The sequence below is a fragment of the Mus pahari genome, chromosome 19 (assembly GCF_900095145.1).
Source record: "Mus pahari chromosome 19, PAHARI_EIJ_v1.1, whole genome shotgun sequence".
Lineage (NCBI taxonomy): Eukaryota > Metazoa > Chordata > Mammalia > Rodentia > Muridae > Mus > Mus pahari.
The window spans coordinates 56,990,850-57,007,127 of NC_034608.1; the positions used below are offsets into that span (position 1 = coordinate 56,990,850).

A 16,278-nucleotide genomic window follows, 5' to 3' on the forward strand; every position below is an offset into this window, starting at 1 on the left:
TTCTATTTTGTGGAATAGTTTGAGGAGAATTGGAATTAAGTCTTCTTTGAAGGTCTGATAGAACTCTGCACTAAACCCATCTGGTCCTGGGCTTTTTTTGATTGGGAGACTACTAATGACTACTTCTATTTTTTTAGGGGATATTGGAGTGTTTATGTCATTAATCTGATCCTGATTTAGATTTTGTACCTGGTATCTGTCTAGGAATTTGTCCATTTCATCCAGGTTTTCCAGTTTTGTTGAGTATAGTGTTTTGTAGTCGGACCTGATGATGTTTTGGATTTCATCAGGTTCTGTTGTTATATCTCCCTTTTCATTTCTGATTTTGTTAATTAGGATACTCTCCCTGTGCCCTCTAGTTAGCCTGGCTAAGGATCTATCTTCCTGATTTTCTCAAAGAACCAGCTCCTGGTTTGGTTGATTCTTTGTATAGTTCTTTTTGTTTCTACTTGGTTGATTTCAGTCCTGAGATTGATTATTTCCTGCCATCTACTCCTCTTGGGTGAGTTTGCTTCCTTTTGTTCTAGAGCTTTTAGGTGTGCTGTCNAGCTCCTAGTGTATGCTCTGTCTAGTTTCTTTTTGGCAGCCCTCAGAGCTATGAGTTTTCCTCTTAGGACTGCTTTCATTGTGTCCCATAATTTTTGGTATGTTGTGGCTTCATTTTCATTAAACTCTACAAAGTATTTAATTTCTTTATTTCTTCCTTGACCAAGTTATCAATGAATAGAATGTTGTTCAGCTCCACGTGTATGTGGGCTTTCTATTATTTATGTTGTTATTGAAGATCAGTCTTAGTCTGTGGTGTCTGATCGGATGCATGGGATTATTTCAACATTTTTGTATCTGTTGAGGCCTGTTTGTGACTGATTATATGGCCAATTCTGGACAAGGTACCATGAGGTGCTGAGAAGAAGGTATATCCTTTTGTTTTAGGATAAAATGTTCTATAGATATCTGTTAAATCCATTTGTTTCAAAACTTCTGTTAGTTTCACTGTGTCTTTGTTTAGTTTCTGTTTCCAGGATCTGTCCAATGATGAGAGTGGGGTGTTGAAGTCTCCCGCTATTATTGTGTGAGTTGCAGTGTGTATGTTGAGCTTTACTATAGTTTCTTTAATGAATGTGGCTGCTCTTGCATTTGGAGCATAGATATTCAGAATTGAGAGTTCATCTTGGAAGATTTTTCCTTTGATGAATATGAAGTGCCCCTCCTTGCCTTTTTTGATAACTTTGGGTTTGAAGTCAATTTTATTTGATATTAGAATGGATACTCCAGCTTGTTTCTTCAGATCATTTGCTTGGAACATTGTTTTCCAGCCTTTTACTCTGAGGTAGTGTTTGTCTTTGTCCCTGAGGTGGGTTTCCTGTATGCAGCAAAATGTTGGGTCCTTTTTAAGTAGCCAGTCTGTTAGTCTACATCTTTTTATTGGGGAATTGAGTTCATTGATATTAAGAGATACTAAGGAAAAGTAATTATTGCTTCCTGTTATTTTTGTTGTTAGAGTTAGGGTTCTGTTCTTGCGGCTGTTTTCTTTTAGGTTTGTTGAAGGATTACTTTCTTGCTTTTTGTAAGGCGTAATTTCCGTCCTTGTGTTGGAGTTTTCCCTTTATTATTCTTTGAAGGGCTGGATTCGTTGAAAGATATTGTCTGAATTTGGTTTTGCCATGTAATACTCTTGGCTTCTCCATCTATGGTAATTGAGAGTTTAGCTGGGTATAGTAGCCTGGGCTGGCATTTGTGTTCTCTTAGGGTCTGTATAACACCTGTCCAGAATCTTCTGGCTTTCATAGTCTCTGGTGAGAAGTTTGGTGTAATTCTAATAGGTGTGCCTTTATATGTTACTTGACCTTTTTCCCTTACTGCTTTTAATATTCTGTCTTTATTTAGTGCATTTGTTGTTCTGATTATTATGTGTCCAGAGGAATTTCTTTTCTGGTCCAGTCTATTTGGAGTTCTGTAGGCGTCTTGTATGTTCATGGGCATCTCTTTCTTTAGGTTAGGGAAGTTTTCTTCTATAATTTTGTTGAAGGTATTTACTGGCACTTTAAGTTGAAAATCTTCATTCTCATGTATACCTATTATCTGTAGGTTTGGTCTTCTCATTGTGTCCTGGATTTCCTGGATGTTTTAAGTTAGGATCTTTTTGGATTTTGCATTTTCTTTGATTGTTGTGTTCATGTTTTTTATGGAATCTTCTGCACCTGAAATTCTCTCTTCCTTCTCTTGTGTTCTGTTGCTAATGCTCATATCTATGGTTCCTGATTTCTTTCCTAGGATTTCTATATCCAGAGTTGTCTCCCTTTGGATTTTCTTTATTGTTTCTACTTCCATTTTTAGATCTTGGATGGTTTTGTTCAATTTCATTACCTGTTTGGTTGTGTTTTCCTGTAATTCTNTAAGGNATTTTTGTGTTTCCTCTTTAAGGACTTCTGCCTGTTTAAATGTGTTTTCTTGTAATTCTTTAAGGACTTCTACCTGTTTAGCAGTGTTCTCCTGTATTTCTTTAAGTGAGTTATTAATGCCCTTCTTAAAATCTTCTACCACCATCATGAGATATGATTTTAAATCCGAGTCTTGCTTTTTGGGTGTGTTGGAGTATCCAGGACTTGCTGTGGTGGACGTACTGGGTTCTGATGATGCCCAATGTTCTTGGTTTCTGTTAGTATGATTCTTACGTTTGCCTTTTGCCATCTGGTAATCTCTGGTGTTAATGTTCTAGCTGTCTCTGGCTGGAGCTTGTTCCTCTGATTCTGTTAGCCTTTGTCAGCACTCCTGGGAGTCCAACTCTCACCTGAGTCGCAGTGGTCAGAGCACTCTCTGCAGGCAAGCTCTCCTCTTACAGGGCCGGTGTCCAGAAGTCTGGAGCTCAGATCTACCTCTTGAGTCCTGGGGACAGAGCCCTCCCTGTAGGCCGATTCTCCTCTGGCAAGGAAGGTGCCCAGGGGTCTGGGTCTCAGCTCTGCCTCCTGGCTGAGGATGAAGGCCTGAAGGGACCCTGTCCAAGAAGCTCTTTTGCTTCTTGTTGCCCATGTGCTCTCCAGTGATCACAAGGTCCTAGGTGTGCTAGGGGTCCTGCTTCTTGGAGAGTCCTCTGGGGCCCTTGGCACCCTCCGCTGGGTTCAGGCGGAGATGACGGGGCTGGCTCCGACTGGAAGGAATCCCAGCCTGTGGTCGGGCCGGGTTCCTTTGTCCCTGTTCCTGCTGGCACAAGACCCTCCGGGATTCTTTGGAGCTGATGTTGCATTCCACTCACCAGTGATCCTGAGATCCTCGGTGTGCTAGGGGTTCTGTGGCTTGGAGAGGCCTCTGGGGCCCTTTGCGCCCTCTGCCGGGTTCAGGTGGAATATCCTTTTGCTAATTTTTATTTTTCCTATTCTGGTACAAGTTTAAGGAGGTGAGAGAAGTAAGGGCTTCTAAGAGCCATCTAAAGCCACTCAGAAGGGAACCATGTAAATGTCCCTTCCGATGTAAGACAGAGCCTGGTTATAAATGTGTGTAGGAAAGATCGTCTTTATTGGCAGTTCATTAGCATTTCTAGTATTATTAAATGTCAGTTTACATGCCTAGACTTTTAAATTTAAGCTGGTTAACATATATAAACTGTAACTATCACCTTTTAAGAGAACTTCTAATTATTAGAAAAATCTAAGAAAAATTTAAACTGATGAAAAAATTTAATAAGGTATATGAATGCAAAGCAAGTGTATGAAAGTCAACACTTTTGCTATTCATCATAAATAACCATTTGAATTGTAGATTGGTGGTATGCTCCTATAGCCTCAGCCCTCTAGAAACCAAGACAGAAAGATCCTAAGTATAAGGCAACCAAGGCAGCATAGCCAGGGTAGCTGACGAAACCGAACATTAAAACAAAAGAAATAGCCAATAGCCAGTTAAAAATAAAAGTAGAAGTAAAAAGTCTTGTTCCAAATTCAAGGCACACAGGAATTAAAGTCTATGAGTAAATCATCAACCATTTTTAATGTTTAAAGAAGAAAACTTACCAAAACATAGTTGTAGATGACTAAATAGACATCTATATTTCTGGGTTAGAAAAAATCCATATTGTGAGGGTGTTTTGACACCTTAAATTAAAAATATAGTATGTATTACTTGGCATAACAGACTTCCAAACAAACATCAGAAAGGACAAAGATGGTTTCACATTCATTAGGTGACAAGACACCAGAACAATATTAGAGTTTTAAACACTGGTATGGTCAGCTTCATAAAACAGAAGTGCTACCTATAAAAGCCTGGTTTAACCGAAACAGAGCAATAATGGATGACTTCAGTACCACATGCTCACCAATAGGCAGGTCATCCAGACAAAAATCTAAGCAGAAAGACTGTAATTACGTGATACAGGAAATCAGTTAACAGAAAACTACTAAACTTTTCACTGAAACAAGAATACTTACTCTTCTCCACAGTCTATGGCTCATTCTCAAAAATTGACCATATACAGGACACAAAGCAGTTCTCAGCGAATACAGAAATATTGAAATTATCTAATCACAGAGGAATAAAGCTAGCTGTCAGTAGCAATAAAAACTCTGAGGGGTCTGGTTAGTTGATACTGTTCTTCCTGTGGGGTTGCAATCCCCTTCAGCTCCTTCAGCCCTTCCCTTAACTTCCATTGGGGTCTCCAGGCTCAGTCCTATGGTTGGCTGTATCTACATCTGTCTTAGGTGCTGGCAGAGCCTCTCAGAGGACAGCCATACTAGGCTCCAGTTTACAAGTGCTTTTAGGTGTCAGGGTTTGGTGTCTGTGGATGGAATGGATCACACAGTGAGGTGGTCTCTGGATGACCTTTCCTTCAGCCTCTGCTCCATTTTTGTCCCTGCATTTCCTTTAGACAGGGACAGTTCTGGGTTAAAAATTTTAAAATGGTTGGGCAGCCCCATCCTTCCACTGGGAGCCATGTCTATCTATAGAAGGTAGTCTCTTTAGGTTCTATCTCCCCACTGTTGGCTAATGTCATCCTCATTGGGCCCTGGGAGCCTCTCATATCCCTGGTGTCTGGGACTTTCTAGTGGTTCCCCAAGTTCCACACCCCCAACACACACACACACACACACACACACACACTGCTACTTATTTCTATTTGGTCTCCTGGCCCTCTGAATTTCTATCCTGTCTCTTCCCATACCTGGTCCTGCCCCCCCTTTCCTTTCCTCCCCTCTCTCACTCAGGCCCCTCCCTCCCTCTACCTCCTGTGATTATTTTGCTCCCCTTCTAAATGAGTTTGAAGCATCTACACTATGGCCTTCCTTCTTGTTAAGCTTCATGTGGTTTTTGACTTTTATCATGGGTATTCTAAGCTTTTGGGCTAGTGTCTACTTATCAGTGAATACATATTATGTATGTCCTTTTGGGTCTGGGTTACCTCACTCAGGATGATATTTTCTAGTTCCATCCATTTGCCTACAAAGTTTATGAAGTCATCATTTTTAATAGCTGTGTAGTATTCCATTGTGTAAATAAACCACACTTTCTGTATCCATTCTTTGGTTGAGGGACTTGTGGGTTGTTTTCAGCTTCTGGCTATTATAAATAAGGCTGTTATGAACATGATAGAGCATGTGTCCTTGTTATAGGTTGCAGCATCTTTTGGGTGTAAGAGTGGTATTGCTGGGTCTTCAGGTAGAACTATTTCCATTTTTCTGAAGATCTGCTTCTAAAAGGTGGTAGTGTTTTCCCAATTAATATTTTCCTACTTCCTTGACCATAGGTTGCTACTGGCAGAGCCGTTACTGAAGACTTGGACCTCTATGCTACATCTCGAGAGAGACGGTTTCGTTTATTTGCATCTATAGAATGTGAAGGACAGTTATTCATGACTCCATATGATTTTATTCTGGCTGTTACAACAGATGAGCCCAAATGTAAGTAAAGATTTTAAATTATCTGCATAATGTTACCTTCAGCATTATAAAAATTTTCAAGAACTTCCAAAGATAGTGGTATAGTGGATACTAAGCAATTCTGGCCAAGTTAAATAGATGACAATAGAAGTGAAGTCTTGTAAAAATATGAAACAGCATATATGCCTTATGCTGTGTTTGCAACTGATAATTCTTTTTATCTTTTTAAAAAATATATGCATTGGTATGAGCAAGTCAGATCCCCTGGAACTGGAGTTACAGACAATTGTGAGCTGCCATGTGGGTGCTGGGAATTGAACTAAGGACCTCTAGAAGAGCAGCCATTGCTCTTAACTGCTAAGCCATCTCGCCAGCCCCAGCAGAATAGTATTTCTTTAAAATCTTTATTATGTCTAACATTGTAGAATTTTTGAGTCACTCCATCATATGTTGAACACCCTTACTTCATAATATGTTAAACACCCTTACTTTAGATATTCTTATAAGAGATTAACAGTCTACCTATTATATTGTGTATCCAAAATAATATAGTAATTCAGAAGACCAGCATTGCAGTTAGCCTTGATCAAGAATTGGACGTTATTGTCGTCTGCATTTACATAGCTCCTGAAGTATAAAGATGGGCTAATTTTTCCCCACTTTTTCTCATGTTAAAGGAGTGGTTTTAAAACATTTGGACAGCTGCACATTTCTTGGAAATGCTTTATACCTGACTTAGTAAAAAGCAGTGAGATTCTCGTGTATGGTTTTTATCCAACCCATTTTAATATGTGCTGCTTTTCAGTAAAATGTATAAAGAAAATGCACCTCACAGATACAGGTGGTTAGGAAAGGGGAGACTGCTTTCATTGTGTCTTGTGATCTTGGCGATTCTCTTTGGCTCTGTCACAACTTGTTTGTGATATTCAGGCTTTCAAACTCTCCAAAATGGTAGTGAAAGATTCTCTCATATGAAAGGGTTTGGGTTAGGTTAACTGGATGGATGGCTTGTAAGAATAAGGTTGAGGAGGAAAAACAGCACTCAGTTTTTGACTGATGTTTTTGAGATACATTGAATACATAAAAGTTGAATTCGTCTCGTTTCAGCTCATTGAAAGATAATTCATTAAAAATGTATCAAATAAATTGTTTGACTATCATTTCATAAAATTTCTCAGAAATTTATAGCCATTTTCCTCCATAGCAAAACCAAACTTTCATTAATTTGGCAAAAGTGTGCAGACTACTTTTATTGCTTTCTTTCCCCCTCAGTGCTGGGCATTGGATCCAGGGCTTTGTATATGCTGAGCCAGGGCTTGTCTGCTGAGTTTTGTAGAGGAAATCTCTTCAAAATGTGTGGAAGCATCACCTGCCAATAAAAAGCAAGAAGTAATGGGTGGGAGTTCCGGTAGAGAGATTGGAACTCTGAGAGTTAGACAAGAGCTGGGGAATCAGCCCTGGACTCTGAGTAAGATAGATACATGAAACCGAGAAGTAACTAGCCTTAGGGCAGACGTAGACTAGTTTAAATGGGATAATTTGAGTTATGAGCTACTGGGAATGAGCCATAGCTTATAGCCTGAGGATATATTCATAAATAATTCAGTCTCAGAGTTGTCATTTCGGGAACAGGGGAACGGGTGGAAAAACCTGAGCGTACAAAGTTTCATTCCAAACTCAATGCATTGACTTTTGATGCTTTGAAGTCTCAACAATGAAGACCAGGGAGAGGTCTGCACATACATATTTGGGATTTGTCTGTACATGATTAATAGTTAATGCTATATATATTGAAATTGTCCAGAGAAACATTGTACTATTTTAGATGACCAGGAGCCTATTCTTGAGGAACTCTTACTCATTAAAAAAAATGTACAAATGCTGGAAAAGAATAAACCTCAAAGATAATATCTAGAAACTCAAGAAATATACCAGAATGGTACAGAGTCCTAGAGGCCCAAAGGAAATGGCTAGGGTGGTCTAGTGAGTGGGACACTGCCAAGATGGTGAGGACAGAATTTAGTCCAGACTTACTAAAATGAAGGCTGCTGATAATTTTTAAAAATGATATTTCAGGGAATTAACTAAGACAAAAACTAGGTGACAGAGTGGAGTAATAAATGAAGAAGTGAAGGCTCTGACAGGGAAAGGAAATGCAGCTGGACTGGAATTTGAGGTAGATACTTGATCATACAAGATTTTAACCCAAAATCAACTTTAAAAGTTGGACTTGCAGGAAAGCATTGAGAAAGAACACACAATCTAGAGAGTAATAGTGTATTCACAGTAGCCACTGTGGAAATGTATAGGGCAGAAATGGCTGAAAGTTAAATAGGGCTCCTTTAAATAGTAATTATAAGGCTAAGATAAGATTTATAGCCCTTTGACTTAATTGACTTGGTATAATGTGGATTCCCTAGTCTTTATTTTTAAGTACTCTTATAATTTTATTGATATGAAAACAATAGTAACCTCATGAAGAATTTCCTGTGAGTGAAGTGTGTGACGAGCAGCACAGGGCCAGCTGGGGTGTCATCACTATCGCTGTCTGAATTCATAATCAATGTTCTTAATATCTTTGATAAAATGTTACAATGACAGTAGGAAAATGCATTTAAGGATTTTTCCAATAATTGTAATTCAAATAAATGTTAATTGTAAAATATACCAGATTGTTGGTTTTAATTTTTGGAAACTAAAAATTATCTTATTTTTCTCTTTAGAATAAAATTTGAAAAATAAATTTTCTTCTAGGATTAGAATATGTAGTTATTCTCGTATACATCAAAAATCATTTTAATTTATATTTTAGAAGTACTATTAAAATATTTCAGATACAAAAATTACCACAGATATGATAAACATTAGTCTACAGCCTGAGAAATATTTGTAATAGATTTAATGCTTCTCTTCTTCTGTTATTTTATATACTGTGATTTCATATGAAATAAGAAATTTAGAAAGTCAGCACACACTTTGAAGACTTATCTTAACGGCTCTTTAGTTTTTATTTCTTTAACAGCTAATAATACTGAACATGGTACATTTCCTGCAGAATGAATATGTCTTTTGTGAATAATCTACTGTGGAAATCTTATAAAACCACAGACTGGAGAGTAGTCTAACTTCCTGGCTGGATAAATAGTGTCTGAGCATTGCATAAGAGCGTGTCCATGTGTTTGTACTTGTGAGGACTCTCTCAGAACTGTTACTTCATTGTTCTAGTCATTCAAAAGAGCCATTGCAAAATTATGGGTGCAGTATCATCATTAAGGTTACATGCAAAATTCCTGTGATTTTACTGCGTGATTACTTGGGTAAAGAAAGACTTTATTATAAAATAGAAGAGAAACTGATCTCTAAGAAAAATTAGATTCCAAATTTTATAAAATTATTTTTTCACCTTTGATCTCAAGATGAGTTAATATATTACCTTAAAGAGAGAGCTGCATCACAATGTGTTCCTTATAATTTTAAATTTAATATATTATTAATTATACAGAATTGCTATGTAGAAACAATTATTGATAATTCACCAGTTTTCCTAATGCAAGAATACTGTAGAATTTAACAGCTACCAACTTGGAGACAGTTCTTACCATTTACAGAGGTAGAATGTGAGCAAGAGAAAGACATAGCTGTGCATCTGTCCCAGCACTTTCCTGATTAAACTGAGATATGACACGATAAAGAAAATGATATTCTATTCAGCTGCCATACTTTTGCCCCCAAGACCATGTGTAGAAGGAGGAATCCAAATTGGATAAGAACTCCCTTTCATCACTCTTGTTATGTCTTCTTCTCTTCGCCTCTGTCACTTTTATCCTGAACAGATATCACCTACGAATTATTTTCTAAAATACTAATGCATTTGATTCCAGATGATTGTTTTATAAGTATCATTAAATAGTGTCAGAAGTGTCCTTTAAGTCCCATAAAATAGTTGTAACTTAACTTATGAGTCCAGAAGGGCCCAACCATAATCTGGTTATGGGGAAAAAAATTCCTGTGACACTTATTTCATTGATTATAAAGTTACTGTATTCGAAACAAATAAATAATATGAAAATAATATATCTTAGATTCAAATATTTAGGGTAAAAAACCTCTGGCTTTTGAACATAAAAGCTTAATTTTGACTTATGGTTATATGTGGTTACTAAATATGGATATACATTACATACAATATTATCTAATTATTTTATATTTATTTTAGTTGCTAAAACGTGGAAGTCACTTTCTAAACAGGTAAGTTAAAGCTCTTGGTATACAACATATGCATGTACACAACACATGATACACACATGTGTAAGCACACATGCACGTTATCTGATTCTATATAATTATGTTTTTATATATGTGTGTGGTTTTTATAAATAAAAGTCATATAATGGTGGTATTTTTAATCTTTATAATGTCATAAATAAAGAAGGTGGGCAGTCCATGAGCTAGTAAAGATAATGGAAATTGTCATGTATGAATGTAAATTAGTAACCCTTATTTAGAAACAATTAGCATTATCCACTAAATTGACAATATACAGACTCTATACCCAACAGTTCCATGCCTGAGGTTAAATTCTGCATCAACACATTCACATATACTCTATGACTAGGTAATTTCACATAGAAATTCGTAACTACAGAAACTCATAGGCTGCTCTTCATGTTTTTTTAAAAAAAAAAAACACATGGATAGTAGACTTAAGGGGAAATAAGACCAAAGTATTTAAGGATTCAACCACAGTTGGCAAAACTAAGAGATAAATTAATATAACATTCAGGCAGTTATCCCTTCTTGGAGAGGTGGACAGGACTGCCATCAGGGAGGGCCACAAAGAGGCTTCTAATGTACTGATGACTGTCTGGTTTTAACTTAGCTACTTTTTTTCTTCAACTTTTTATTTTAAATTGGATATTTTCTTTATTTACATTTCAAATGTTCTCCCCTTTCCAGGTCTTCCCTTCAGAACTCCCCTATCCCATATCCCCTCCCCGCTGCCTTTCTCAGAAGCCTGTAATGGCAAATGCATGCTTAGTTGTGAAACTTGAGAAACATTGTCTTTACGGTTAAATGTAATGTAAAGGTACATGGTGTCACAGCTAGAGAGCTGTACATCTCCTTAGCTGAGTGTCCTAGTCAAGGTTTCTATTCCTGCACAAACATCATGACCAAGAAGCAAGTTGGGGAGGAAAGGGTTTATTCAGCTTACACGTCCACATTGTTGTTCATCATCAAAGGAAGTCAGGACTGGAACTCAAGCAGGTCAAGAAGCAGGAGCAGATGCAGAGGCCATGGAGGGGTGTTACTTACTGACTTGCTTCCCCTGGCTTGCTCGGTCTGCTTTCTTATAGAACCCAAGACTACCAGTCCAGGGATGGCACCACCCACAACTCCCCACCCCTCTTGATCACTAATTGAGAAAATGCCTTACAGTTGGATCTCATGAAGGCCTTTTCTCACCTGAAGCTCCTTTCTCTGTGATAACTTCAGCTTGTGTCAGGTTGACACACAAACCTGCCAGCACACTGAGAATTGTAGATTGTCCTGGTAAAAGAGCACAGCCTGGTGGCTGAAACAGCAGTATTGTCATGCAGTGCTGCAAACTGAAAGTGTCAGATCAGGCAGTTAGCAGGTTGGTGTCTTCTGGCTTTTCTCCTTTTCTGTAGCCATCTTCTCAGTCTGTTTCCACTTGGTCTTTTCTCTAATAACTTAGGAAGGTTTCAGTGAAATTAGTGATGTTTCTAAAAGGCCTGCCTCCAAAGAAGCCAACTTCCTATACTGCATTGTGGCCATAAAATATACTGTGTCAGGGAGAAAAGGAGGGGAAGACGGCAGAGGATGGACAGTAGGGTTAGGACTAAATAGTGGCAAGGAATACAATTTTAAAAGTTCATATCTAATAAGAATTTTGCAGGTATTTGCAAATATATATATATATATATATATATACACACACACATTATATATAAAGATGAATGAATCAAAGTTAATAACATGCTGATAATACTTGTAAACTAATGCTAGCAATTAGAATATTGTATAAAGGTAGGTTGCACAATAGCCACAAGATCTATCAGGTACCCATAAGTATACCATCTTAGTTACTTCTCTGTTTCTGTGACAAAACACAATGACCACGGAGAAAAGTATTTCATTGAGCTTATGGTTGTGGTTAGATAGTTGTAAAGCAAAGGAATAGCAGCAGAAAGGTCTGAGAGCCCTCATCCTGATGCAAAAGTAGGAAGCAAAGAGCTAACTCAAAGTAGCCCAAGTCTTTGGAAACCTCAATGTCCATGCCCAGTGATATACTTCCTGTAACAAGGCCACACCCTCTTTTTTTTTTATAAGATTTATTTATTTAATGTATATGAGCACACTGTTCTTTCAGACACCCTAAGAAAGCATCAGATACCATTAGAGATGGTTGTAAGCCACCATGTGGTTGCTGGGAATTGAATTCAGAACCTCTGGAAGAGCAGCCAGTTCTTTTAACCACTGAGACATCTTTCCAACCCCCCAAGGCCATCCCTTCTGATGCTCCCCAAAGAAAACCAAAAACCAAATATTAAAACATGACCACTATGTTCCATTCCCTGGCCCCCATGACCTTATTATTAGGCAAAATCAATTTAGTCAACCTGAGAAGTTCTCATGGTCTTTAAGTCTCAACTCCATTTTAAAGACCAAAGTCTATAAATCTCTTTTGAGACTCGAGGCAGTCTCTTGATTATAACCACCCATAAAGTCAAAAGCAAATCACGTATTTCTGACATACAGAATATACATTGTCATTGTGTAAGGGAGGTATTGTAGCATAGTGAAAGAATTAGCAAAACTGAAACCCAGATGGGCAACCTCCAGATCCCATAGCTTTGTGTTTGGTATCAGAGGGCTGAAATGGCTCTGTCCTTCCAGCTTGGTGGCCTGCACCAAACTTTTCTCTTGGTCTGCTTTCATTCCATGTTGGTAGCTCTCCTTGGAAGTTATCCCATGGCTCTAGCACAGTTCACATCTTTGGTTTCCAACAAAATCCAGGCTTCACTTTTACAGCTTCACACAATGGCCTTTCAGGGCCTTCATGCTGGGACAAACCTGTCACTTAGTGCCTGGCCTGAAATGTTCTCCCTTTAACACACGATGGTATACCAGTGCTTGTGTATCCTTCATGATCTCAAAGCCAGAAGCACAGGGTAGGCTGCCAGGCTTAGCCGCCCACTAGGATGGAGCCCGGAGTCACATTGCAGCAGTGTTGCCCTGCTGCTGCTTTTAAGGAGGGGAAGTTTTTAGGTCTTTTCCCTTTGCAAGTTGAAACCTGATTGAGACCTCCCCCTGAGGACACCACTCCCCTTATTTAATTTAGATCAGGCTTCTCCTCAGTTATATCTCTTTCAGCACAAGCCTTGACTTGACATTAAATTTCCTGATGTTATTCTTCTCTTCCAACTGTACATTTCATATTTCTTTTGCCCACTTGTGGTTTTTCATTGTAGCCCTATGTAATAATAATTACAAATAACCATGTGAGGAATCAATATTAGGCTTTCATTAAGTCTCATCTGAAAAAAAAAAAAAAATCAATCCATTGCTTTTCAATTTAGCCTCAGAAGAATTCTTAGAACAAGAGCAGAAGCAGCAATTCTGTTTCAAAATATCACAAAAATGACCTTAGTCAGTTACTTCCCTTATGGACCTCCATGGTCCATATTGCTCTCAGGACTGTCTTCTAGGTTTTTACTAGGATGGGCCATTAAGACCTGTTTACTTAACCACTTTTCTAGACCAGAAGCTCAAAGCCACATGGTTAGGAATTTCACAGCAACAGTCCACTCTCTGGTACCAACTTCTGTTTTAGTAACTTTTCAATTACAGTAACAAAGTATCATGAGCAAGACAACTTATGAAAGAAAGTGTTTGATTGAGTTTATGGTTCCAGAGGGTCTGAGTCCATGAGGACAAAGCAAAGGCGTGGCATCAGGAACAGCTGAGAGTACATCGTGATCTAAAAGGAGGCAGAGAACTAACTCAGGGTAACACACATTTTAGGAAACCTCAAAACTGGTTTCCAGTGGCATACTTCCTCCAGCATGGCCACACCTCCTGTCTCCCCCAAACAGCTACCACCTGGAGCTCAAATAGTCAGACGTGAGTCTGTGGGGCCTGTCTGCAGCAAAACCCGCCACTTAACAGTGTGCACAACATTTTATAATTGTCTTTCAAGAAAAGGAGTCGATATATAGTATCATGTTCATGGGTACTAAACTATGATACTTATCTCCAAATTTATCTTTGCATTAGTGTTAATACTAGTCTTACTCTAATATAATTGGAACAAAACAGATTTTAGTTTTAAAAACATTTGAGTCAGAACTCTAAAATATTTAGAATGGTTTTGAAAAAAAAAATGAGGTGATAGAGATGAGAGCAAGGAATTCATATTATTAGAAGAGTGATAAAGATTAATAGTAGACTGATAGCTAAAATAACGTATCATTACAAGGATTTTTTAAACTAGATAAAGATAAAAATGTAATAACTATTAGAATAATCCAGAAGCAGATCTGGGCATATTAGGGAAGATCTGTAAATCAGTAGAGAACAGACTGATGCCCCAATTATGTGTAAGAATAATGCGCTTTCTATGGGGGTTCTATTCTCAGAACCCACTACCCACTACCGTACATAAAAGGTATTACTAGTGGGTTTGTGGGTTTTTTCTTCCAAGCACCATGGTTAGTAAGTTTACTCTTCATAGAATATTTCATAGGCTTAGAAGAATAAACACATCATGATATAGCACTGTGATTATGTACTATAGAATATCATTTCAAATTTGTAAAAATGCAGTATTCATAACAGCATACATACCAGTAATGTTCATTTTTTATTAGTGACTCATATGATGATTATGTTTAAATAACTATTATATATCAAATACTGTCAGAGGTACATAAGTAAATTTGTAATCTACTGAACAGTTGGTTGTAATTATAAATACCACAGATACTAACATATCAGTGGTTGTTAGTACCAAATAATGTCTTCTCACTCAGAAGTAATGAAGAGAGTTAAGAAGTTCTAGGGAACTGGGAAATAGAATTGGAGATGCTCATTTTTGTCTTTGCCTTTAATTATATTTTTTATCCTCATTAATTCTCAGGAGTATACCTCAGCTCACATAAACAAACTGGGGTCCAGAACTGAAGATGTTTTTATTTGACAGCATTATAAAGTAGAACAGTTGTTCCCTGGTGCAGGAGAGGAGGACAGTGGAAGCAGAATGCCAGTGGGGCTGGGGACACCCAGACATGCTTCTCTTACAAATTCAGAGAATTGCAAAGCCGTACCTTCTCTGTTGCCTTAGAATGTAATAAAAATAATTTCTATGCACCCAAGTCTCAAGTCCTACCACCTTAGAATTTCAAGGAAAAAAGTAAACTTTCCCCATAGGTACAGCTTAGCGGAAAGGTCGGGACTGACTATTATGCTTCCTGTGTGTAGGTTAGACCCAAATGTGTACATTTAGGGAGACTCTTCTACTGAAAAGGGAGGCTCACTCCCTTAAGAAAGAGATTGACTGATGATTGTACCCCACCAAAGAAAATAATTGTTTGGAAAAGTATATGTGATTATTGGTGACAGAGTAAATGTCAAAAGCTTTTCTCTAACTCTTAAAAGAAGTCTATAATGCCCCACCTCAAAAAATGTTTAAAGAGTGTCATAATAAATAAAGACTTGTAACCTGGAGGAGTGGGAAATCTCCAAGAGTAATAATATCCAAGTTCTCAGGGTCAGTTGGGTTTTTGTTTTGGTTTGGTTTTAATATTGTGTTTTTATTTATGATTAAAATTTTTAAATGGTAAAAAGCAAAAATTAAAAAACATACAGCATGATCTTTTTAAACAAGATTCATGAAGCAAAGCTCAAAGGAAATGTAAACAGCTGACTTTCAAAAGTGCTGTTATACATTGTGTTTTGGGCAATGTCTGCCCTTATTTCTCTAAGATCTCCCCTGATAGTTTCCTCTCTGGCTCGATGTTTGTTTTCACTCTGGTTTTTATTTGTCCTGGAACATTATCTATGGCATTTCGTAAGGCCTGGCTGAAAAATGCAATGCTCCAGAGAGTGCTTGTATTTGTTTCTGCCGAGTGCCTGCAGGTACTTACCNTGGATTACTTAAAAATAAATTCTCAATTTGAAAGATTTGGATGACTCCCTGAAAGCCAATATGAGGGCCAGGTTGTGAGTATTAAATCTCACGAGAGATTCGTTTCTACTCTATGCCAAAATATCAGGGACATATTAAATTTTCATTTCTCTATAAAGATGACTCCTTTCTCCTTTCATTTATGGCAACAATAAGATTGCAATTAAGTAAAATTGACTTTAATACTTGTATTTTATGAGCATT

At 37.7% G+C, this 16,278-nt stretch overlaps 1 protein-coding gene across 2 annotated transcripts in view; it reads left to right on the forward strand.

The window, feature by feature from the left end:
* Micu3 (mitochondrial calcium uptake family member 3) overlaps positions 1-16,278 on the forward strand; it is an 80,836-nt gene that overhangs the window by 24,376 nt on the left and 40,182 nt on the right. For both annotated transcript variants that reach the window (XM_021219422.2, XM_029531976.1), the window contains exons 2-3: positions 5,735-5,888; positions 10,084-10,115. In XM_021219422.2, the coding sequence (XP_021075081.1) occupies positions 5,735-5,888; positions 10,084-10,115 (186 nt within the window). The remainder of the gene's footprint in view (positions 1-5,734; positions 5,889-10,083; positions 10,116-16,278) is intronic.